Raw genomic sequence first — 24816 nt, 5'->3', positions numbered from 1 at the left:
CAATGGCTTATTTATTAGACAATTACACTTGTATCACTTTATTTAACCTCTGTTTAGCCAGGTAAGTCATTGAAAACCAGTTATATTTTACAATGACGACCTAGTCAGTCAAAAGGTGACCGTACAATACACCAATATAGTCACGTGATGGCAGTATGATCACTCACAATAGGTTTTTATTAACAATTACTGTATATACTGTAGTTGCGAATGTGAAGCAGAGTAGGATGAAGTTGCCCCTAGACACTGATCTATGGCCAGTTTTGCATTGTTCCCTCTTAATGGTTAATGTTGGGATTGTAGGTTGATCCTAGGTCTGTGTCTAAGGATAACTTATATCTGTAGCGTGTAATGCTGTCTGAAGAAGTCATGGCCTTCACTCCCCTCTAGAGGGTTCAGTGCTGCTGAAAGAACACAGGTACCTGCCTCATAGGGACTGGAGTTACCCTAACCATCTAACCTAATTTGGGAAAAACTCTGGGCTTCGGCAACCCTGTCATTTAAACCCTGTGCATCTTTGTAAATAAATACCTTCCCACAACGGCAATTTTTTGCAACCAATTACATAATTGTAACAATATGAAGGTAATAGTATTGCTGTGTAACTGTTTAAAGGCGCCCACGTACTAGGTTCACTTTGCTCCTAGCAGAAGTCGGCTAGGTTAAGCAAATGTCTGTGCCTCACATACTCCCTTAAAAGACCTTCGCTTGAAAAACAAGAAAAAAGCACGAGACGCTGAAGCAACAACATAGCCAGTATACACTTCCTCAAAATAGTCAGAATTAATCGAAGATAAATCCAGAAATCTGTAATTAATTGACGTTTTGGCCGAGGAGGTCTTAGTCGCGTGAAAAAATGTGCATGAAAACGAGTTGTCTCTCGTTGAATGACAACAAACACTTCTTTGAAGAATCCCTTCCATAGTTCCCACTCCTACTAGGAGTAGTACAGTTGACCAATCCTCGACAAAAGGGTGTAGACTTCGACTACCGAACTTTGACTTGCCTCAAGAAAATGTTTTGTGTGCATGAACCTGCCGAACATCAAAACGAACAAAAATGTCACAACATTTCGTCATAATATATGCACAAACTGTTTCACCTGTGAAGCATACAGTAAGCTTTACAATCACATTGTGGTTATCAAATGTGAGTGAAGGGTCTAACTGTGGGTGAGAGGCTGGAGGTGGAATGTAGAGGTGGGACTAGTGGAGTAGAGTGGACATCCCTACAGTACACTGAAACACCAGTAGCAGAGGGCCTAGGGGTTGGTTTGGAATGCAACCTGTGTCTGTAGCGTCTGCCTCTGGACCAGCCAGCAGCAAGCTGACTCCCCTCTCATTTCCAATACACCTTCTCCATCTCTGAAAGAGAGAGAGAGAGAGACTATTGTAATAAATAAATAAACATATATATATAGTAAACTGAATGTAATATTTTGTACTGAGTGTACAAAACATTAAGAACACCTACTCTTTACATATGACATAGACTGACCAGGTGAATCCAGGTGAAAGCTGTGATCCCTTATTGATGTTACTTGTTCTATTCACATCAAAATAGTATAGATTTAGGGGAGGAGACGGGTTAAAGAAATATTTTTAGGAAGGTGTTCTTAATGTTTTGTACACTCAGTGTATTTAGAAAAAACTCAGTCAGGGTCTCAACTTACTGTTGTGTAAGTTCGAAAATGTGTTGTGCATCATCAGTTTTCCCCTTATTTTGTCAGTAACTAACAGTCGCTCAATTAGCCATGTCAGCTAACAATTTTTAGATTGGTAAATTAGTCTCGCCAGTTATCTAAACTTGTAGTAATCATGGCCGAATACCGAGCGAGCATACAGGGCACGTGCCCAGGGACCCTGACCTCCAGGGGGCCCCCATTGACTTTGTTAGTCACTCTCACTCAGATATCATTAACATGGCATAAGTCATGGCAAAATGTGTAGAATTGCAGGAAATTTGCTTTCAAACTGAAAAATGTATCTCCACCCCATGGCAAAATGAGTAGAATTGCAGGAAATTCCTTTTAAAACTGCTAAAATAATTATCTGCCCCATGGCAAAATGAGTAGAATTGCATAAAGTGTGTTATGAAAAAAGAAAAGCAAAAGAAAGAAAGGCTAGAGCCGGCCCTGCGTACTTCATATGGATGAGAGACATGGAGGGTTTAAGTGTGTGTGTGTGTGTTACCTTTGTCCAGGTCGATGACTTTGGGCAGGGTGGACATTTGAACCTTCTCCCTCAGCAGGTTGTTTTTGTAGTCTGAGAGACAGAAGAGAGTGGAGTGAATATATACACACACACACACACACACACACACACACACACACACACACACACACACACACACACACACACACACACACACACACACACACACACACACACACACACACCTAGTTTCTTCTCCTCCTGGTTGCACGTCTTGACTTCAGGAACGTCCATCTCAAACTCATTGGTGGCCATGTCGCCCCTGTTGGATCTATCACAGAGAGAGGAGTGAGTGTGTCAGTGAGTGTGTCAGTGAGTGTGTCAGTGAGTGAGAAAGCGAGCGTGTGCATGTGTGCGTCCAAGTTTCTCACCTCAAAGATGTCTGTGGGTAAAACTCCGCTGAAACACAAAAACACAGTAAAGATGAAGACAGGCTGACTCAGACACACTGACAGAGAGAGAAAGCTGACAGACACAGATACAAAGTTAGTTAGTCAGGTTTTAGTACAGGAGCTCAGACCTTTGGTCTTGCGTCGGTGGGTAAAGATGATGATGATAAGCACAATGAAGGCCAGGAGGAGGAGCGTAGTCAGGATGTAGCCCAGGGGCAGCAGGAAATGATGTCTCTGATCGGGCAGGATGACGTTGATGACACGTGGTGCCTCAGCCTTGCTATCCTCTGAGGAACAGAGAGAGGATTGTTAACCAATGGCTCCCCCTGTCTGTGATACACCCAGACTATGATAAAAGTATATTCTGGCCACCAGGTGGGGCACTCTAGTCACTGTTGGAAGCTTCACTGGTGCTGCTCTGGTAAAGCGAGTGAACAACAACAGCAGCTAAATACATTGGATCATCTCCTGTACATCATAGACATAATAAATCATTAACCGACCTGTTTGCTATGTTCAGGCTTAGGGATATGTCCCCAAAAAATGTATTTAGTTTCTGTACGACTGAACTTGCTTTTGGGTATTTGTACAGATTTGATTTCAGACCGTTCTGGGGGGTGTTTATAGTGGCAACGTAGATGGTAGATCAGACTGTGAAATCATTGGCTAGGGCTAAGTCAATCTCACAGTTATTCAGTGGGTGTACGTGTGTGTACAGTATGTGTGTGTGTATGTATACGTGCCTCTTTGTCTCTTTTGTCATGTCAATTGGGAACTCCAACGCCAAGATGTCATCCCTACCAGTGCCAAGCCGTGTTGTAACATTGTAAAAAATAATCATACTTATCCATGATAGTGGACAACAATTGGACAATCAACAATAGCTGTGTGCTGATCTACTGAGTGTTGAGAAGTAGAGCCACTACAACTGCTGGTTTCCTTTATGCTCGTAAAAAATGTGCAAGGCAAGAGGCAGCCGGGGAGCAGCTGCCCAGCGTGTCTGAGCCAAAACGAGTTCCAGACCTGAAGTCATACTGTGATTTACTTTTCCTGGCAGTAAAAGACAGAGAGAGGGATGGAGGGAAGGAGAGAGAGTGATGGAAGGATGGACAGAGGGAAAGAGTGGGGGATTCAGTGGTTTCTGTACTGTAACTCTTCAAGCATGTCTGTCATAGTAGACTTAACACAGAGACGACCGTAAACAAAGGGATCTGATTCAGAACCATCTGTTTGTTTGGCCTTGGTCCATCTCCTGGGATCCTCCTCTGTGTGTGTGTGTGTGTGTGTGACCCTTCCACCCTCTGCCTGAACAACACTGAGAAGTGGGCCAAATGGGAGGGGGGATAAGGGGGTAGCTGCAGCCTAATATGGTGACTGGAGTATGTTCGAGAGGGTGTGTCGAAAGGAAATGAGTGGAAAGGAGTGGAAAGGACTGGGTGTGTCGAAAGAAAAGGACTGGGTGTGTCGAAAGGAAAGGACTGGGTGTGTCGAAAGGAAAGGAGTTGATGTGTCGAAAGGAAAGGAGTTGATGTGTCGAAAGGAAAGGAGTAGGTGTGTCGAAAGGAAAGGAGTTGATGTGTCGAAAGGAAAGGACTGGGTGTGTCGAAAGGAAAGGAGTGGGTGTGTCGAAAGGAAAGGGAGTGGGTTGTTGTCAAAGGAAGGAGTGGTGTGTCGAAAGGAAAGGACTGGCTGTGTCGAAAGGAAAGGATGGCTTGTGTCAAGGAAAGGAGTGGGTGTGTCGAAAGGAAAGGAGTGGGTGTGTCGAAAGGAAAGGACTGGCTGTGTCGAAAGGAAAGGACTGGCTGTGTCAAGGAAAGGACTGGGTGTGTCAAAAGGAAAGGAGTAGGTGGGTCGAAAGGAAAGGAGTGGGTGTGTCGAAAGGAAAGGAGTGGGTGTGTCAAAAGCATTCTGCTATATGTTATACGGTTTTGATTGAGCATTGTTTTTGTTTTTTCACCAAGCAATTACCATACCGTGAGAGTTTGGAGTCATATTTTATTTTATTTTTACACAAATAATTGTAAATGTTCAGTTATAAAACTGACGATTGTTTATTTTTTATTAAAAGTACTGATGATGGGTGTACTGTTGCCAGTATGCGTTGTATATGTGTGTGCTTACTGTGACTGTCACCCTTGATATTCACTTCCAGTTTAGATGGTTTGGATCACATGTGTCAAACTCATTCCACGGAGGGCCAAGTGTCAGCGGGTTTTCGCTCCTCCCTTGTGATTGATGAATTAAGGTCACAAATTACTAAGGAACTCCCCTCACCTGGTTGTCTAGGTCTCAATTGAAAGGAAAACACAAAACCAACAGCAGACACTAGGCCCTCCAAGGAATGAGTTTGATGCCCCTGGTTTAGGTAGTCTTATTTATCCATCTTCCCATTCTGAATTCAGGCTGCGAGTGATTAAAAGTTCTAATTGTTGAATATCCTCACTCTGGCTGGATTCCAATAGGAAGTACACATCACTTTGCAAGTGTGCATAATGTGATTTGCAGGCCTGATGTGGCCTGTAAACCAGAAGTTTCCTAACACCATTGTTAGGGTATAACTAGGCCCTCAAAGAAAGTCCTTTTGATATACAGTATGTAGTCATAAAGACTTTAATTTAAAAGGCTAAAAAGGCTGGTGGAACCATTCATAGAGGGTTCTAAGAATAACCCTTAAAAGATAAAAGGGTTCTTGGTAGAACTGTTCATAGAGAGTTCTAGGAAGAACCTTTAGGTGATAAAAGAGTTCTTGGTAGAACCATTTATAGAGGGTTCTATGAAGAACCCTACATAAAGGTTTCTAGGTAGAACCCTTTGCAGAGGGTTCTACCTAGAAACCATAGGAGAACCGAAACAGTTCTCCTATGGAGATAAACCGAAGAACCCTTTATTTTTGTAAGTGTGCACTACTTTCGACACAGTACAAAAGGGAAAATAAATAAACATAAATATGGATTGTATTTACAATGGTGTTTGTTCTTCACTGGTTGCCCTTTTCTTGTGGCAACAGGTCACAAATATTGCTGCTGTGATGGCACACTGTGGTATTTCACCCAGTAGATATGGGAGTTTATCAAAATCGGGTTTGTTTTCGAATTCTTTGTGGATCTGTGTAATTTGACGGAAATATGTGTCTCTAATATTGTCATACATTTGGCAGGAGGGTAGGAAGTGCAGCTCAGTTTCCACCTCATTTTGTGGGCAGTGTGCACATAGCCTGTCTTCTCTTGAGAGCCACGACTGCCTACGGCGGCCTTTCTCAATAGCAAGGCTATGCTCACTGAGTCTGTACATAGTCAAAGCTTTCCTTAAGTTTGGGTCAGTCACTGTGGTCAGGTATTCTGCCACTTGGTACTCTCTGTTTAGCGCCAAATAGCATTCTAGTTTGCTCTGTTTTTTGTTAATTCTTTCCAATGTGTCTAGTAATTATCTTTTTGTTTTCTCATGATTTGGTTGGGTCTAATTGTGTTGCTGTTCTGGGGCTCTGTGGGGTCTGTTTGTGTTTGTGAACAGAGCCACAGGACCAGCTTGCTTAGGGGACTCTTCTACAGGTTCAATCACTTCCTTTTAGGTGGTTGAAGAATTTTAACAGCTCTTTTCTAGGTGCTGCTGTAGGCCCTCCTTGGTTGGTGACAGAAGCACCAGATCAGATCATCAGCAAACAGTAGACATTTGATATCAGATTCTACTAGGGCGAGGCCGGGTGCTGCGGACTGTTCTAGTACACTCGCAAATTCGTTGATATACTGTATATGTTGAAGAGGGTGTGGCATAAGCTGCATCCCTGTCTCACCCCATGGCCCTGTGGAAAGAAATGTGTTGTTTTTTTTGCCAATTTTGTGTACATGGATTTTATAATGTTGTATGTTTTTCCCCCAACACCACTTTCCATCCATTTGCATAGCAGACCCTCATGCAAAATTGAGTCAAAGGCTTTTTTGAAATCAATAAAGCATGGGAAGACTTTGCCTTTGTTTTGGTTTGTTTGTTTGTCAATTAGGGTGTGCAGGGTGAATATGTGGTCTGTCGTATGGTAATTTGGTAAAAAGCCAATTTAACATTTGTTCAGTACATTGTTTTCACTGGGGAAATGTACGTGTGTGCTGTTAAAGATAATGCAGAGGATTTTCCCAAGGTTGCTGTTGACGCATATCCCACGGTAGTTATTGGGGTCAATTTTGTCTCCACCTTTGTAGATTGGGGTGATCAGTCCTTGGTTCCAAATATTGGGGAAGATGCCAGAGCTAAGGATGATGTTAAAGAGTTTAATTATAGTCAATTAGAATTTGTTGTCTGTATATTTTATCATTTCATTGAGGATACCATCAACACTACAGTCCTTTTTGGGTTGGAGGATTTGTATTTTGTCCTGTAGTTCATTCAATGTAATTGGAGAATCCAGTGGGTTCTGGTAGTCTTTAATAGTTGATTCTAAGATTTGTATTTTATCATGTTTATGTTTTTGCTGTTTGTTCTTTGTTATAGGGCCAAAAAGATTGGAGAAGTGGTTTACCCATACATCTCCATTCTGGATAGATAACTCTTCGTGTTGTTTGTTTAGTGTTTTCCTAATTTCCCAGAAGGGGAATTCAATGGATTCTTCAATTACATTGAGCTGATTTCTGACGTGCTGTTCCTTCTTTTTCCGTAGTGTATTTCTGTATTGTTTTAGTGATTCACCATAGTGAAGGCGTAGACTCAGGTTTTCTGGGTCTCTATGTTTTTGGTTGGACAGGTTTCTCTTTCTTAGGTTTTTGCATTCTTCATTGAACCATTTGTCATTGCTGTTAACTTTCTTCGGTTATTTGTTTGAAATTTTATAGGGAAGCCGAGAGGTCAAATATACTGTTTAGATTTTCTACTGCCAAGTTTACACCTTCACTACTACAGCGGAACGTTTTGTCCAGGAAGTTGTCTAAAAGAGATTGAATTTGTTGTTGCCCAAAAAAAATTGTTTCTCTCTCTCATCAAGTGAAGTTCCTGTTATTTATTTATGACCAAGTTTTATTTGTTTTGTCATTTTTTGAAGGGGGGGGGGGTTACCGATACATTATCCATTTAAATGTTTAAGTTTAGAAAACATGTACCCATAGGCTGCCACTCAACAAAAAAAAGTCAAGAAATACATACAGAGTTTAAGTAATGATAAAATAATAATAACAGAAAAATCTAACAAAAAAGAAGTGGGACTCCACCCCCAACCCCACCCAGCCAACATCTCTCCATCCAACCCCCCTAGCAACTAGGGTTGCTCTTCAGTCACCCCCCAGACCAGCCACCCCTCTCCCAGCGACCAAAGAAAACCCTTCCCATACCACCCCTCCATGTGGGCCTGAAAGTAAAAAATATTAAAATAGGTATATTTTGCCAGCAGTAATCATCTCTGTTTGAATGAGAGAGTCAAGGAGCTATCATTGTTAAGTAACATAATAGACGAAAAGCATTGAATATTTACATTCATGGGGCGACAGAAATTCAGCTGTGGCAATATATTCATTTTGACAATAGATATTCTGCTGGTTAAAGCAACTGGGATGTTATTCCATCTAATGAGGTCAAATTGAATTGATTTGAGAGTTCGGTTAAAGTTTTTGGCAATGGTTTTATCTAAGGAAGGAAAAATATGTACTCCCAAGTATTTTACATTGGAAACAATTGGTATACCATAAGTAGAGATGGAGTCCTCCATGGGGGTCTTGAAATGGCAGAAGGGCTGATTTGGTTAGATAAATGTTATAACTTGAGACACAACTGAATTTATCTATGATCTTCAATGTGTTTGGGAGCAATTGAGATACATTGTCTAGTTCAGTAGTCACCAACCTTTGAGACAAGTATACTTTGAGTCAAAATGCCCACTCAGATTTGTTTTAAACATGACTTAAACAGAAACCTAATCAACATTAACCAATTAAAAAGTTATGTAGCAATGAGATTTGTGCAGTAGGCTATAGGCCCCAGTGGTGTAAAGTACTTAAGTAAAAATCCTTTAAAGTACTACTTAAGTAATTTTTTGGGGGTATTTGTACTTTACTATTTATATTTTTGACAACTTTTACTTTACTACATTCCTAAAAGAAATGATGTACTCCATACATTTTCCCTGACACCCAAAAGTACTTGTTACAGTTTGAATGCTTAGCAGGACAGGAAAATGGTCTAATTCACACACTTATCAAGAGAACATCCCAGGTCATCCCTACTGCCTCTGTTCTGGCAGACTCACTAAACACATGCTTCGTTTGTAAATTATGGCTGAGAGTTGGAGTGTGCCCCTGGCTATCCGTAAATACATTTTTAAAAACTAGAAAATGTGGCCTTCTGCTTTGCTTAATATAAGGAATTTGAAATGATTTATACTTTTGATACTTAAGTATATTTTAGCAATTACAATTACTTTTGATACTTGAACAAGATACAACCCGCTAATGATATAGCAAGCTTATGGGAACACTTTGCTATACTCATTCATTACAGCTGCAGTGCTGATTGTAGCGCGAGTAGAAGTCAGGAGAATGTGCATTTTGTGGCTTGTAAGAGTGTTGACAGTGCTGAATAACAACTTAAACATTAACTTTCTCTAGTCATGGTTTTAAATGTTTTTGAAATATCACAGTATCAACTTTGCTGTGCATTCAATGCTTCTTTTTACAGTCTATGGCTTGAGGAAACTGTGCAGACATGGTGATCTGAGCTATCTGAATGGCCAGCGGTAGGCCTTTAGGTTCAATTGATTTGCTCTCTGGGCCTGCTGAGTAGGTGGAGTTCTACCTTCAGACACATGAAATGGTTCAAAATGGGAACAATTTGCTTTTCCGGCACTAGGGCTTCTGAATCAAGTGCATCTACAGCCAACAACACGAAATGAATAAAACAACATTGGAACCCAAGGCATTGGATGCGTTTCAAACTCGAAATAGACACACCCTTGTCCACTTACCCTCGCTTTATGCTCTTGGGTGAATCCCCGAGGCCATATTTGTCGTCGGTCCAAATGATTAGCCACGCAAGGAAAGTTTGCAACGTAAGCACCTCAGCCCTTGTTTTTAATGGAGTTTGCGAGTGTACAATTATGTTATAAGGGCACAAGGCGAGACCCAGATGCAGACACGGGAGACAGATGGTTTGAGTCTTTGATATTTTTTAGTCCAAAAGGAGTAGGCAAGAGAATGGTCGTGGACAGCAAAAGGTCAAAACCAGTTCAGAGTCCAGGAGGTACAGCGTGGAAGGCAGGCTCGAGGTCAGGGCAGGCAGAATGGTCAGGCAGGTGGGTACAGAGTCCAGAAAATAGGCAAGGGTCAAAACCGAGAGGACTAGTAAAAGAGAATAGAAACGTCAGGAGCACGGGAAAAACACACTGGTTGACTTGCAACATACAAGACGAACTGGCACAGAGAGACAGGAAACACAGGGATATATACACCAGGGATAACAAGCAACACCTGGAGGGGGTGGAAACAATAACAAGGACAGGTGAAACTGATCAGGGTGTGACATATGTTCCCTTCGGGGCCTGAAATGCCCCATAATTCAATTCGCGATGATTGTACATTCAAAACTTAAAACCTCAAGGTCAATATGGAGAAGTCAACGTACAAGTATAAGTGAAAAGGAATGTAAATACGTTTGAAATTGTGCTGCTCATGCACAAACACGTCTCGTAAAGGTAATGATGTTTTTGTTTGGTTAGCTTTTGGAAATTGTAGAAATAAAACATTTCCCTTCTTCAGAAGTTCCAGCTAGGCAGGCTAACGTTAGTAAGCTAATTCATTTGCTATCTATCATACAGTAGGCGTATATTAATAATTATATAGTTAATATAAGTAGACATGCAATCATAATTAACTATAGCGCATATAAAGCACCCTCAAGCTACCGAGTGATGAATTTCGGGGCAGGGGCGGTCCACTTAAAATTAATTCCTTCCTCGCCCTGCAAGTGTAAACTCGTCAGACATCATGAAACATCATCAGAAATGTCCACTTAATTTGAGGGCTGAGGGGAGAGGGTGTGTCTGTTAAGTGTTTGGAATGCAGCCTTTATCATTTTTTTGCAGAAATGTTTAATCGACTAGGAATGCCTTGGAGATCAACCAGCGATCGCGATCGACCAGTTGGGGACCACTAGTCTAGATATAGTAAAATATAATCTGCATATAATGAGATGAAGTGATCAATTGATTTGAGGGAAATGTGTGTTATTTCCTTTGATTGACGAATTGCCTGGGCAAGGTGTTCCATATATAATACAAATAGCAAGGGTGAAATTGGATCGCCTTGTCTGCGGCTTCTTGTGATTCTGGATGGATCAGATATTGCCTGTTACAACTATAGCTGAGGGATTGGCATATAGCATTTTAATAATTTTTATTAAATTGGAGCCAATTCCCACATGTCCCAAGACAGACCAGAGATATAACTATTCTAATCTATCAAAAGCTGTTTCTGCATCGAGAGATAATACAGTCCAAGGAGCAGTTGTTTCTGATGAAGCATTTAAGGTATGTAATAGTCGACGGAGGTTACATTTTTTAACAAACCTGCTTTGTTCCGTGCGGATCAATTTTGGTAAGTGTTGAGAGGGGACGACAACATTTTTAGAAAACAGTTTATTATCTGTGTTTATCAAAGATAGGTGTCGATAGTGAGAACACAGGGTGGCATCCTTACCTTTTTTAAACTCTACGGGATCGGTGTCCCTAAACCGGGACGGTTGTTGCTAACGTGCACTAATGTGATTAGAATGATGTTGTAAGTAACAGCAAACTTTCCAGGGTATAGACATGTCTTATATGGGCAGAAAGCTTCAATTCTTGTTAATCTAACTGCACTGTCCAATTTACAGTAGCTATTACAGTGAAACAATACCATACTATTGTTTGAGGAGAGTGCACAACAACAAAACACTTATCACAGCAACTGGTTGATACATTTACCTCTGAAGGTAAATAATGTACTTACATTCAGTAATCTTGCTCTGATTTGTCATCCTGAGTGTCCCAGAGATAAAATGTAGCATAGTTTAGATTGATCAAAACCATTTTTATATTCAAATGTAGGAACTGGGTTCTACAGTTTGAACCTCTGCTGTCTCTGATTTTTTTTTAAATGTAATAGACCTCAGGAGGAATAATGTCCCATCCAGATGATTTGCCTTTGTTCATGCTATCCAATGCCCTTTTGAGGAGATCTACCTGATTCTGTCAATAAACAATGAAAAAGAGAGAGAGAAAGCAGGAGAATGAAAAAGAAAGAGGAAGGCAGAGGGGAGGAAGAGAGCATGAGGGAGAGAGAAAAGTGAATACATTTTGATGAGATGGAGGTAAACAAACTCTAGACGTAGGCAAAGTCAAGTTCAAATAAGTGCCTGTGGGAGCTCAGGATAGGTAGAGGAAAAAAACAGGAATGAGACAGCGATAAAGAGAGAGATAGAGGGAGAGAGAAAAATGCTCTAACTCGTTTAGAATGTCCGGTCTGGCCAAAGTCAACAGCAAGCCAGACACCCTGGGCAGAATCAGAGGGTACTACAGGCACAGAATCTACTGGTGTGTGTGTGTGTGTGTGTGTGTGTGTGTGTGTGTGTGTGTGTGTGTGTGTGTGTGTGTGTGTGTGTGTGTGTGTGTGTGTGTGTGTGTGTGTGTGTGTGTGTGTGTGTGTGTGTGTGTGTGTGTGTGTGTGTGTGTGTGTGTGTGTGTGTGTGTGTGTGTGTGTGTGTGTGTGTGTGTGTGTGTGTGTGTGTGTGTGTGTGTGTGTGTGTGTGTGTGTTGTGTGCAAGTTCTGTCATGGATGGGAGGTGGGGTGTAGTAGGGGGTTTTGGGAATTGCTGAGAGTTCAGTTTTAAACATGTTATTCCACTGATATTGGAGGAACTTTGAATTGAGAGAAAACACACACACACACCCAAACACAAGTACTGTACACACACAGCCATGGCTCCAAAGAAACAAGATATTTCTCAACCACACTCAATGACTTTCCACATTCTCCCATTAGTGGCTTCAGAATAGCACCCCTCCCCGAACACACACACAACACACACACACACACACACACACACACACACACACACACACACACACACACACACACACACACACACACACACACACACACACACACACACACAACACACACACACACACCCTCTCTCTCTCTACATTTGCAGTGGTGGGTTGGCTGATTTCCAGACGTAAACACTAGTTATCTGCCCTGATCATGGACGGATCAAAGAAAAAAAGGAGAAAGAAAAGGAGGTAATAATGGGAATTAGAGAGAAAGGAAGAAAGGGAGAGAGCATAGCTAACTGGGAGGGAGAGAGAGTCTGGTGGCAGAGTGAGCGGAATGGGACAGGGACTGTCTGAAGACAAAACCAGATCCTCAAAACTAACCTCAGACTACACCCCCCTCCCCGTCACACACACTCCATCTACCCTCCACATTTTCCCTCTTGAGAGTGGGGAGGGGGGGGCTGAATGCTGAGAGGTGGTGGAGTGGGTTTAGGAAGTTATGGAGACTGGCGTGGGTGGGTTTGCTAGGTAAGGCGTGGGAGATTTGGAAGGCTGTCTTGGATGGGAGGAGGGGTAAGGAGGGGGCAGGTTAGGGAGACTGGCCAGGGTGGGTTGGGGTAAGGAGGATTTGGAAGGCTGGGTTGGGTTGGGAGAGATGGGTGAAGAGGGGGAGGTGTCGTAAGGAGGGGTATGGGGGTGAGGAAGAGGGAGGAGGGTGGTTTAGGGGTCTGGCGCCGCACTAGCTGACAAGGCAGGAAGAGCTGCTCATAAAACAAATCTAATCCCCTAACTACGACTGGTTACTCCCCCTCTCTCCTTCTCTTTTCTCTCTCCCTGCTCCTCCTATACTCCCCCTCTCTCCTTCTCTTTTCTCTCTCCCTGCTCCTCCTATACTCCCACTCTCCTTCTATTCGTCCCCCTCTTCCTCCTCCCCTCCCCCCTCTTAAAATGTGCTGTTTGGAAAAAAGGAAAAGCCAATGATGTTTGAGGACGATAGGGAAAAAGGGATAGGGAGGGAGGAGAGCAAATGAAAGAGCAGCTGGGATTTCTCTCTAAGTTGTACATAAACACGTGTACGATTTCTACAGTGGTCAACTGGAGTGCAGTATAGTGTGTATCTGTGTGTACTGTATATTATGTATTATGTATGTCTGTGTGTCTGTGTGTGTACATGCAGTTTCTCACCCTTGTCTTGGTTGGGCAGTGCTCTGGGGGCAACAGTAGCCCGAGGCTCAGGTGGTCCTACGGTGAGCTGAAACTGTCTTCTCTCATGAAGACCACAGTAGTGATGATGTAGGTGACAGGTGTACAGACCCTGATCTCCTGGCTGTGGGGCAGACAGCCAGATATCCCTGTTTTACCACTGGAACACTGTAGTTGCTATGATGTTACACAGTTGGTACATGTTGAGCACAGACAGGTAGACAGACACGGGATGGTGTTATAGAGGACCTGCAGGGCAGAGATAGCCAGAGAGAAGTCTCCCTGTGAGAAGGACTCAGCGCTGATGTTCATCTTCCTCTGGAGGAACAGGGGTCCGTAGCTGCGCTGCTCCCCAGAGGCATACAGGTCTATCAGACGGTCTGCACGGTCGTGACGAACACCCGGAGGCTGCCGGTCCCAATGCACCACCTAAGACCAGATAGAGAAGGATTGGACAATACATTATAGTAAAAGAGACCATACATCCTTCTTTCCAACTACCCTTGAAGTAATCACTGGACTGACTTTACATGATTAATGAAATGAATGCTGGGAAAGCATGCACTACCTAAGATGGGATAGAGGGTTAAGATAGATATTAGGTGATAAAAGTGCCCAGGAAATATACATGACAAGACTGAGACTGAGAAGTATTTGAGATCATGTCATTAAGGAAGCCAGCTGTTCTAATCCTTCCATTCAGTTCCATTCACTTGGAGTTTCATTTGTCTTCCTGCCCAGATACATTCCTCCTAAATGACATCACTGTCCAATTCTTCCTCATCTCATTCTAGTGCTGTTTAAAAGCATTCATAACACACACACACACACACACACACACACACACACACACACACACACACACACACACAGACACACACACACACACACCTGCTGTTCCTCCTCACCGCCATCTTCTGTCCACACAGAGCGGCGATTCACACACGGCAACACCACCGTGCTGCCTACCAACACCACAAACACAGCTTTCTGACCGTCCCAGAACCGCTGCTCCTTACGACCTGAAACCCACACAGATAGATCACAATACAACCACACGTTGAGAGAGGTTAGGACCACAATATGACCATATCATGACTATTTTCCCCTACTTGGGATAAGGCAGAACTTACGTGACTTGGTGACGTTGACCTGTATTCTGATCGTCTCATACAGGTGACAGTAGTGATGGTGCAGGTTACAGGAGTACAGGCCTCGGTCACTTATCGCAATGTCTAGAGAGAGTGGGAGAGAGAGAGAAAGAGAGAGGGAGAGAGAGAGGGAGAGAGAGAAAGAGAGAGGGAGAGAGAGAGAGAAAGATAAGGAGAAAGAGATGGCCTCAAGTCACATTAAAAGAAACAGACAAAAAGACAGAGACAGACAGCGCTCACCTCTGATGACGAGAGAGAAGTTTCCGTCGTTGAAAGCTGATAGGCTGAGACTGACCCTCCCCTGGTTGTGTCCATTATAGATGCGCTGGTCTCCAGCAGAGAACATGTCTGCCACCCTCTCCATGGCATAGTCTGGCCCTGGGCGGTACAGGTCCCAGTGGACCACCCTCTGTCTGTCCTTCAGACTGTCCCTGGTCCACACCATGCGCCCGCTCACACACTGCAGTACCACCCTAGAGCCAGTGGGGGCGCTCACGTTGTAGCCCGCAACAACCACACTGCTGCTGTCGGACTGAGCCAACACTAAACGAAAGAAAGAAGCATGCACTTACAGTATTTGCATGACATAAACACACTCACAAACACGGTCATATCTAATACACACACACTTATACTGTACACACACACTCAGACCTAACACATTAAAGTTGCACACATACTAAATATGTACAAACACACACACTAGTCCGGTAAAACAGTGAGAGGCTACTCACCAGCAGTGATGAAAAAGGCCGCAGGGACTGTAACAGAAACATGAGAATCATCGTACTGTAATTACAAACACAGACGCTAGTCACACACACAAACACACATACACACACAACATGGGACTCTGGTTAAACACACACGTGTATGTAAAAACACACTCAGACACACTCAGATACACACACCACAGGAGACCCCATCAAATCCCAAGGTGTCATAGCCAGTCCAAAGCCAAAGGTCACTCAACATGCTGTTTCAATGCCACTGGATAACTTCAACCATTCGACACACTGGGGGAAAACCCTAGATCAAGTGTTCATGGGAACCTATTTTGGAACCCTTTGAAAAGGATGAAGTGTTCAGTTGAGGAACACATTCTGGTGGAAAATGGACGATGAGCAAGAGGCCGCTACACGCTGATTCAAGGTCAGTTTTGCAATTCCATCCCGAATAGGTTTATGGTTGGGATTTGGGGAGTATTAAAGTGATGCCAGATATGTGTCTATAAGGACAAAGCTATGAGCGAGGATGCTGCTCCAACTGACTTATAACATCCCTTTCTGGTTTCTGTCCAAGCCCTCCATCTGACCTGAGATGACTTTGCCTCTGATTGGCTCATCCTGTCCAGAGCTCCACAAACACACATCTTGGCCCACCAATCACACTCAGAGAGAAGAAGTATAGGTAAAAACTATACACAGCTGTACCGTAAAGAAAGAAAGAAAGAAAGAAGGAAAGAAAGAAAGAAAGAAAGAAAGAAAGAAAGAAAGAAAGAAAGAAAGAAAGAAAGAAAGAAAGAAAGAAAGAAAGAAAGAAAGAAAGAAAGAAAGAAGAGAGAGAGATTAGGATCTGGGAAAAAATACTTGAATCAGTTATAGAACCCATTGCCCTTTATGGTTGTGAGGTCTGGGGTCCGCTCACCAACCAAGAATTCACAAAATGGGACAAACACCAAATTGAGACTCTGCATGCAGAATTCTGCAAAAATATCCTCCCTGTACAACGTAGAACACCAAATAATGAATGCAGAGCAGAATTAGGCCGATAGCCGCTAATTATCAAAATCCATAAAAGAGCCTACAACCACCTAAAAGGAAGCAATTCCCAAACCTTCCATAACAAAGCCATCACCTACAGAGAACCTGGAGAAGAGTCCCCTAAGCAAGCTGGTCCTGGGGCTCTGTTCACAAACACACCCCACAGAGCCCCGGGACAGGCACACAATTAGACTCAACCAAATCATGAGAAAACAAAAAGATAATTACTTGACACTATGGAAAGAATTAAACAAAAAACTGAGCAAACTAAAATGCTATTTAGCCCTTAACAGAGAGTACACAGTGGCAGAATACCTGACCACTGTGACTGACCCAAACTTAAGGAAAGCTTTGACTATGTACAGACTCAGTGAGCATAGCCTTGCTATGCAGACCTGGCTCTCAAGAGAAGACAGGCTATGTGCACACTGCCCACAAAACGAGGTGGAAACTGAGCTGCACTTCCTAACCTCCTGCCCAATGTATGACCATATTAGAGACACATATTTCCCTCAGATTACACAGATCCACAAAGAATTCGAAAACAAACCCAATTTTGATAAACTCCCATATCTACTGGGTGAAATATCACAGTGTGCCATCACAGCAGCAAGACTTGTGACCTGTTGCCACAAGAAAAGGTCAACCAGTGAAGAACAAACACCATTGTAAATACAATCCATATTTATGCTTATTTATTTTCCCTTTTGTACTTTAACCACTTGTATATTGCTACAACTCTGTTTATAGACATAATATGACATTTGAAATGTCTTTATTCTTTTGGAACATCTGTGAGTGTAATGTTCACTGTTGATTTTTATTGTTTATTTCACTTTTGCATATTATCTACTTCACTTGCTTTGGCAATATTAACATATGTTTCCCATGCCAATAAAGCCCCTTGAATTTAATTTAATTTAATTGAGAGAGAGAGTGGGAGAGAGGGAGAAATAGATAAATGGGCAGAGAGAGAGGGTAGGAAAGAGTTGGGGAAAGCAGGTTAAAGGAGAGAGAAAGTAAAAGAGAGAGTGAGGGGTGATAAGAGGAGGACGTAAGGTGGCAGCTTTTTGCTCTGATGGAAGAGAGGTGAGGTGATGGGGTTGAGTATGAGTGGGGGTGGGGGTGGGAGAGAGTGGTGGAGGGTAAGCCTACGTAGCTGTGTGGGTCTTTAGTAAGAGAGGCGTAGAGGAATCAGCCCCACCAGACTAGAGCATGCAACTAACACCACAACTTTACCACACCGGAAAAACAGACCCTATAATACACACTGTCATTTACTCTTTGTTACTCCAGACCACAGAAACACCCAATGACAGAAACACACACATTGTATATTAGATACATAGTCAAACACATAATGTACTCAAACATATACCTGCATAGAGGCATGCAAGAGATCACATCCCCACCCATAGCCACCTGCAGCATCACCAGACCTGTTTCATGGGCTAAGACACACACACACACACACACACACACACACACACACACACACACACACACACACACACACACACACACACACACACACACACACACACACACACACACACACACACACATACAGTTGCATGCTCTAGTCTGAACAGCTGTGCCTTCCATTCTAGTGAATCAGTAAGTGAAGACTGTACTGGTCATCAACCAGTATCCAAACACACATCCCATAATACTCAACTGCTTTACAGTCCTCTGTTAAGAGAATCATAGGAGAGAAAAAAATAAGCACCGACCGGCAGACCGACAGACAGACAGTTAGTTCATAGTTCTGTCTGGAAGCAGAGTTCTAGCAGCTGTTTTTTCTTTAGATGAGAATTTCTGTCCAAACAACAACAGGGTAGGACTACCTCTCATCTGACATTTTGTGGGCATGAGAAAATGTGCCATCTACTTCAGCCTTTGAAATGTTGAGCTTTCCTTGCTGGTTTGGCAACAGGACCCATACCCCCATACCCATGCGTGCACGTATACGCACTCACGCTCACACACGCATTCACAAATCTAGTGCTAAAACAGTGCATAACTGCTCAGACTCACTGTGTTGTGTGTTAGGTTCAACTGGGCGAGATCAAATGCATCCAGACCCAAAATGAACACAATGTGTATAGGCTTGACAAAATTATAGTAGTCGAAAAGCTAATAAAATAACTGTGTAGTATTTCAAGTTGGGTTGGCTACTTACTTTGGACCAAAAGGAGGACTTGAATCACGTCCGGTATCTTCATCTCAAATCTCTGTTGTTTACAAAGGAGCAGGCACTTTTGTTGCCTACACCTATTGCCAGTCACACCTGAGAAAAACAACAACAATGTCCGCTCATCCGTCAGCTCAGTTGTTCCTCGGCCCACGAAACCAGCGACTGTCTGATGAGCTGTGTAAACTTTTCACTGCATTCAGCGACTGAACCAAACAACCTCAGTTAGTGAAACGAACAGACCCGAACTAACCCTCCTTGGTTTGTCTGCTGAACAAACTCTGACTTCTCCCGTTGCAGGCCAGGGCCACCCCCCTGCGCTGAAACCCAACTCCACCGGGCCTCCTCCACCTCCAGGCTGCACCCTCATATTAATCCTCTTTATTCCTCTCATCCTTTCTACTCAACTCTCACCATATTAGCAGTGGTGGAAAAAGTACCCAATTCTCATACTTGAGTAAAAGTAAAGATACAGTATCTTAATAGAAAATGGTAAGAGTGAAAGTCACCCAGTAAAATACTACTAAAGTAAAAGTATGATCCTTTCAAATTGCGTATATTAAGCAAACCAGGGGCACGCTCCAACATTCAGACATAATTTACAAACAAAGCATTTGTGTTTGTTGAGTCTGCCAGATCAGAGGCAGTAGGGATGACCAGGGATGTCCTCTTGATAATTGTGTGAATTAGACAATTTTCCTGTCCTGCTAAGCATTCAAAATGTAAAGAGTACCTTTGGCTGTCAGGGAAAATGTATGGAGTAAAAAGTACATTCTTAAATATAAATAGTAAAGTAAAGTACAGATACCCCCAAAAACAATACACACTTGTACTCTACAAATCAGGGGTTCAACAAGGATTCTTCTAAGATCCTCAAAGTTCTTCAAAAAAGGTTAAAAGGTTAAAAGCCCCTAAAAGGTTATTCCAAGAAMCCCATAGGAGGTGGGTTTCAGCGAGGAATCTCCTTAGTTAGTAGGGGTTCATGCAGGAACCTAATTGCCCAACTGAAACATTTTGATTTGAATTTGAAAGGACAGGAGGTGCAGGCACTTAACTGAAAAACTGTAAAGATATCCTCAAATTAAGGTTTTATGATGATACCAGCTATCTTCTTAAATTGAGATATCCTCAATTTAAGGTAAGGTTTTATGATGATACCAGCTATCTTCTTTCTAAAACAGAAAGTGGACACAATTCAATGGATATCAATCAACAAAGAGGTAATATGTATGAATATGTATACTATACGAATATGTTGAAGTCTAGCTGTATTGGGTGTAGATGACTGAACTGCTCACTTTTGTGTCTGTAGGTATACAGAGGAGGAGGCGTACAAAGGTATGTCAATTGGTATTGGTATGTTATTGTAACGGCAGCCTTCCTCCTCTTTGTCTGAAGAGGAGGTGTAGCAGGGATCGGACCAAGACGCAGCGTAGTTTGTGCTCAACATATTTAATAAAGACGAATAAACGTGAACACTTACAAAACAAAATAACAAATGTGGCAAACCGATACAGCCCTATCTGGTGCAGAGAAAACACAAAGACAGGAAACAATCACCCACAAAATCCCAACACAAAACAAGCCACCTATATATGATTCCCAATCAGAGACAACACAAAACACCTGCCTCTGATTGAGAACCATATTAGGCCAAACATAGAAACAGACAAACTAGACACACAACATAGAATGCCCACCCAGCTCACGTCCTGACCAACACTAAAACAAGTAAAACACACAAGAACTATGGTCAGAACGTGACAGTTATGCAGATCACATGTACCATCCTCCTCCCTTGCCTCTTCAATGAAAATCCTATAGGCCTCTACATTATGGACAAGGTATGTGTTTGAAAACCATTATCAAAACAGTTTTTTTCCATTCACATTTACCACAAAAACCAAGGTATGAATACTGTCGTGTGCATCTTTTGTTACATTTTTATAATTAAAATGTTTTGGATTCACAGACTTCACCCTCCCTACAGCTCTGATGAATATAACAGGAAACGTGTTAGATCACCATGCACTGCAAAATCATTCTGGCTGTGGATACGGAGAACATCAACACGTTAACATCAACACACCAGAGGATAAACCCATTGGACTTGAGGCTCTGCTGGGAGTTTACCTCATATTTAGATGTTTTAATTCTGCTTTGCCACTATAATCATAATAAACACTGACAATCAATATTGTGTTAATGCTGTTATTGTTATGCGTATTATTAATAATAATAATGGTAGGGGGGGGGGGGGGGGTAGTTCAATTAACCCCACAGGTTCTTCAAAAAGGTTATTCGAGATCCATTAAAAGGGGTTCTTTGAAGAACTTATAGGGGTTCCCCACAGTTTCAATTTGAAGAACCTAAACTTTTGTTCGCACTGTGTAAATTTCATCCGGTCCAGAGGTCTGAACCATCGTCAGTTTGACAAACTTCTCAGCGACAGCAAACATTACCCACAGCCTGCCATACCACACTGAAGTAGAATGGTTAAGCGAGGCGCTGTGCTGAGGATTTCTTTGATCTACGAGAGGAAATCGGACAGTTCATGGAGAAAAAGGAAACCGGTGTTGGAATTACAATCTCAGGAATGGCTACGGGACCTTGCATTCTTGGTTGATATTACTGAACACTTGAACAATCTGAACAAAATGTTGCAAGGCCGCAAAAAAGTTGTCACACAGTTTTCTGACAACATACATGCATTTAAGTTGAAGCTGACTTTGTGGGAGATGCAACTGGCAAATGGCAACCTGCTCATTTCCCCTGTCTGAGAGATGTGTGTGTGACCAGACCTGATGCGGACATGAAAGGTACAAAGACAAAATTGCAGGACTACTGCGGGAGTTTGAGAAACGTTTTCAGGTATTTGGTGAACTTGAGACAGAATTTTCAGTTTTTCGCTCACCTTTCACAGTTAAAGCTTCTGATCTGCGCGGTCGAAATTCAGCTAGAGATAATTGATTTGCAGTGTGATGCAGATTTGAAGGGCAAATTTGCCTCTGTAAGGTCTGGACAGATTTTTTATCAGTATCTACTACCAGGGTCCCCAAATTAACAGCCCTGGCTGCTAAAAATTTTGTGCATGTTTGGGACAACCTAGCCCTTTGTGAACAAATTTTCTCAGTGATGATATCAATAAAACAAAAATGCGTTCAAGGCTCACAACAAGCACTTAAATGACATTCTGAAAGTGACAGCTAGTCAGGACATGACACCTGGTGTTGATGCACTTGTACAGGCAAAAGATGCCAAGTTCAGGAAAACAAATACAAGTCCAGACTAGACTAACACCTTTAAAATGCTGCCTTAGATACTGTTTGCATTGAAAGAATACAGCTCTGTGAAGATGAATCCTTACTGTGGTGATTTAAAAAAATGTGCACTTTAATGTTAGTCAGCAGCTTCAAAACAAAAGTTGTGTGATGGAATTCTACTGTTCATACAACTCCATAAATTTTCAGTATGGTATTGTATGTGATGTATGTTTCATGTATGAAGTTTACAGATTTACAGGACAGGCGAACACTTTCTTCATTACACATTTAAATCACTCTCTTAGTTTGTAAGGTGTACGCAGGGATTACATTTAGATTTTATATGCGTATGTGTAAGTGGTTTAAAAATTCCTTTCTTTAAAAGTCTCATTTAATCTTAAAGTGCATTCCTATATTTTCAGTACCAATTAAAGTTTTGTGCCTTTGTACATCAGTGGGATCAGTTGCAATGCATATTTGTGAATGATAAAAGTAAATTGCACATTTGTCTAAAGGACATATGAAGGTGGTTTTTTCATGAAATGTTTTGTAAAAGGATAGTTCATTAAATTTCAATATTTTCCTAATGTTCTTGTGCTTCTTTACACCAAAACAAAGGAAAGACATGATATTTTGGTTATTTATAGCAGAGTATGGTATAATTTTAATGGTCCGGCCCACTTGACATCTCCCTAGGCCGTATGTGGCCCACGATGCGAAATGAGTTTGACACCCCTGCCCTAAAGGATACTCCAGGAACCTTTCTTTTTACAGTGTGCTCTCAGCTGGCCTCTCTCTTTGTTTTAGCTCTGGTGGAGTCCCAGGACATTATAGACTAGAATAGCTTGTTGGACATTTTTGTTGTTGTTGCATTGTCTTATACTAATAGACTATTCGAAGAGGGATGCAAGCTTGCTCTTGTTTGCTGAATGTTAAATGCAGCAGCATAAACAACATGCGATGAGTTTGCAAGAAGAAAGAGAACACTGCGCGATTGCGATAGGCTATAGCAGTTGTGCATTTAGACCCATAACCATTCAATATGCATGAAGAGAAGCTAAAAGTCGTCTGCATCTTATTCTAGTCCTATATTATTCAAGCATGTCATTACAATGATAAAGATAAGGACAACAAAACGGATTTAACTGTTGAGAGGAAGGAAGGAAGCAACAACATATAGAGAAAGAGGAATACCATTAGGGGAAATATTATCAAAAGTAATGCGTCAGCCTACTAATATAAACATTTATTATATTTCAAAATTAAAATCAAATTCACCAGCCTATAATTATAAACTTGTCCTGCACCAGCATTGCATGTTCTCTCCCAGCTTCATGGTTTGAACGAGGTGCGTAATTCCAGTCCATATACAGTACAGTAATACAGTCCACACTCAAAAAGATGACTGGAGCTTGTTTAATTTCTTTCCCCAAGAGAGCATACATCTATGGGCTTTTATTATTTTCTGTGTGTGTAAGTGCGGTTACCTATATAGCCTATCATAGGCCTATTTGGATAATGGCACAATCATTCAAGCTTTTTTGGGCTTGGGTTCATAAAATGTCTTTAATGTATGGCTCATTAGGCTCAGGTAACAACAGGCTTGAATGTTCATGCCGATCAAAGATCTAATCAAATCCAGACATATTTATATGTTTTAGAATGACACTTTCTGCTTTGTTGGGAAATACTGGGTTACCCTGGAGAAAAGTGATTTATTCTCGAGATGGAACACTTGTAAAATACCAGAAAAATATAAAACCTTAGTCAAAGCCTATAGGGTAAAGTACAGTTCTGCACTGTCTGTGGGTCAGCTACACTGTAAAAAGAAAAGGTCCCTGGAATATTCTTTAGGGGTTCTTCAAATTTAAATTGTGGAGAAACCCCTATAAGTTATTTGAAGAACCTTTAAAAAGCATGTCATCGAACAGTTTCCTGTTATTTTCAGAGGGTTAGGGAGGGTGAATACAAAAAATAGTACTTATACAGATAATTAACAAAACATGCATATGACAGTATTCATACCTTGGTTTTTGTGGTAAATGTGATTGAACAAAACTGTTTTGATTATGGTTTTCATACAAATACCTTGTCCATAAAGTAGAGGCCTATGGGATATTCATTGAAGGGGTAAGAGAGGAGGATGGTAAATGTGATCTACAAAACATACCAATATACAAACTATCAGGTTTCAGGTATGACCCAGATGCAGACAGTGTCGAAGAAACAAACGTGTATTTCTAGTACAGGGGCAGGTAAATGACAGGTCAAAGGCAGGAAGAGGTCAATAATTCAGAGAGGGTGCAAAAGGCCCAGAACGATTTTGTATCTATCAACAACAACAAAAATGAACAGGTCTATAGCTTCAACTATTTAAAACACTGATTATACCTTTATTACCTCTTGGATGCATCTGAAAACAAACATAATATGAAAAGTAATCTACACGTAGTGTACAAAACACTAAGAACACCTTCCTAATATTGAGTTGCACCCTCTTTTTCCCTCAGAACATCCTCAATTCGTCCGGGCATGGACTCTACAGGGTGTTGAAAGCATTCCACAGGGATGCTGGCCCATGTTGACTCCAATGCTTCCCACAGTTGTGTTAAGTTGGCTGGATGTCCTTTGGGT

General features: G+C 41.9%; 1 protein-coding gene across 1 annotated transcript; it reads right to left on the bottom strand.

The window, feature by feature from the left end:
• Positions 1–751: 751 nt before the first annotated feature.
• LOC111970018 (matrix remodeling-associated protein 8) lies at positions 752–19104 on the bottom strand. Its single transcript, XM_023996498.2, has 12 exons — positions 18908–19104; positions 15697–15723; positions 15203–15505; positions 14945–15046; positions 14703–14833; positions 14061–14240; positions 13794–13935; positions 2734–2892; positions 2585–2612; positions 2399–2484; positions 2193–2264; positions 752–1364 (listed from the first exon to the last, which is right to left on the bottom strand). The coding sequence occupies exons 1-12, from the start codon at positions 18948–18950 to the stop codon at positions 1339–1341; spliced, it is 1299 nt and encodes a 432-aa protein (XP_023852266.1). The 5' UTR covers positions 18951–19104; the 3' UTR covers positions 752–1338.
• Positions 19105–24816: the final 5712 nt, after the last annotated feature.

The sequence above is a fragment of the Salvelinus sp. IW2-2015 genome, linkage group LG11 (assembly GCF_002910315.2).
Source record: "Salvelinus sp. IW2-2015 linkage group LG11, ASM291031v2, whole genome shotgun sequence".
Taxonomy (NCBI): domain Eukaryota; kingdom Metazoa; phylum Chordata; class Actinopteri; order Salmoniformes; family Salmonidae; genus Salvelinus; species Salvelinus sp. IW2-2015.
The sequence above is the reverse complement of the archived record's forward strand: the minus strand, read 5'-3'. Positions and strand labels throughout refer to the sequence as shown.

Excerpts from the sequence above, each read along its gene's own strand:
- LOC111970018 (XM_023996498.2), bottom strand. The coding sequence starts at position 18,950 with ATGAAGATACCGGACGTGATTCAAGTCCTCCTTTTGGTCCAAA. Across the intron at positions 15,047-15,202 it reads CTTCTCTCTCGTCATCAGAG|ACATTGCGATAAGTGACCGA; the intron begins GTGAGCGCTGTC and ends CACTCTCTCTAG. Across the intron at positions 2,893-13,793 it reads ACTGCCCAACCAAGACAAGG|AGGATAGCAAGGCTGAGGCA; the intron begins GTGAGAAACTGC and ends TCTGTTCCTCAG.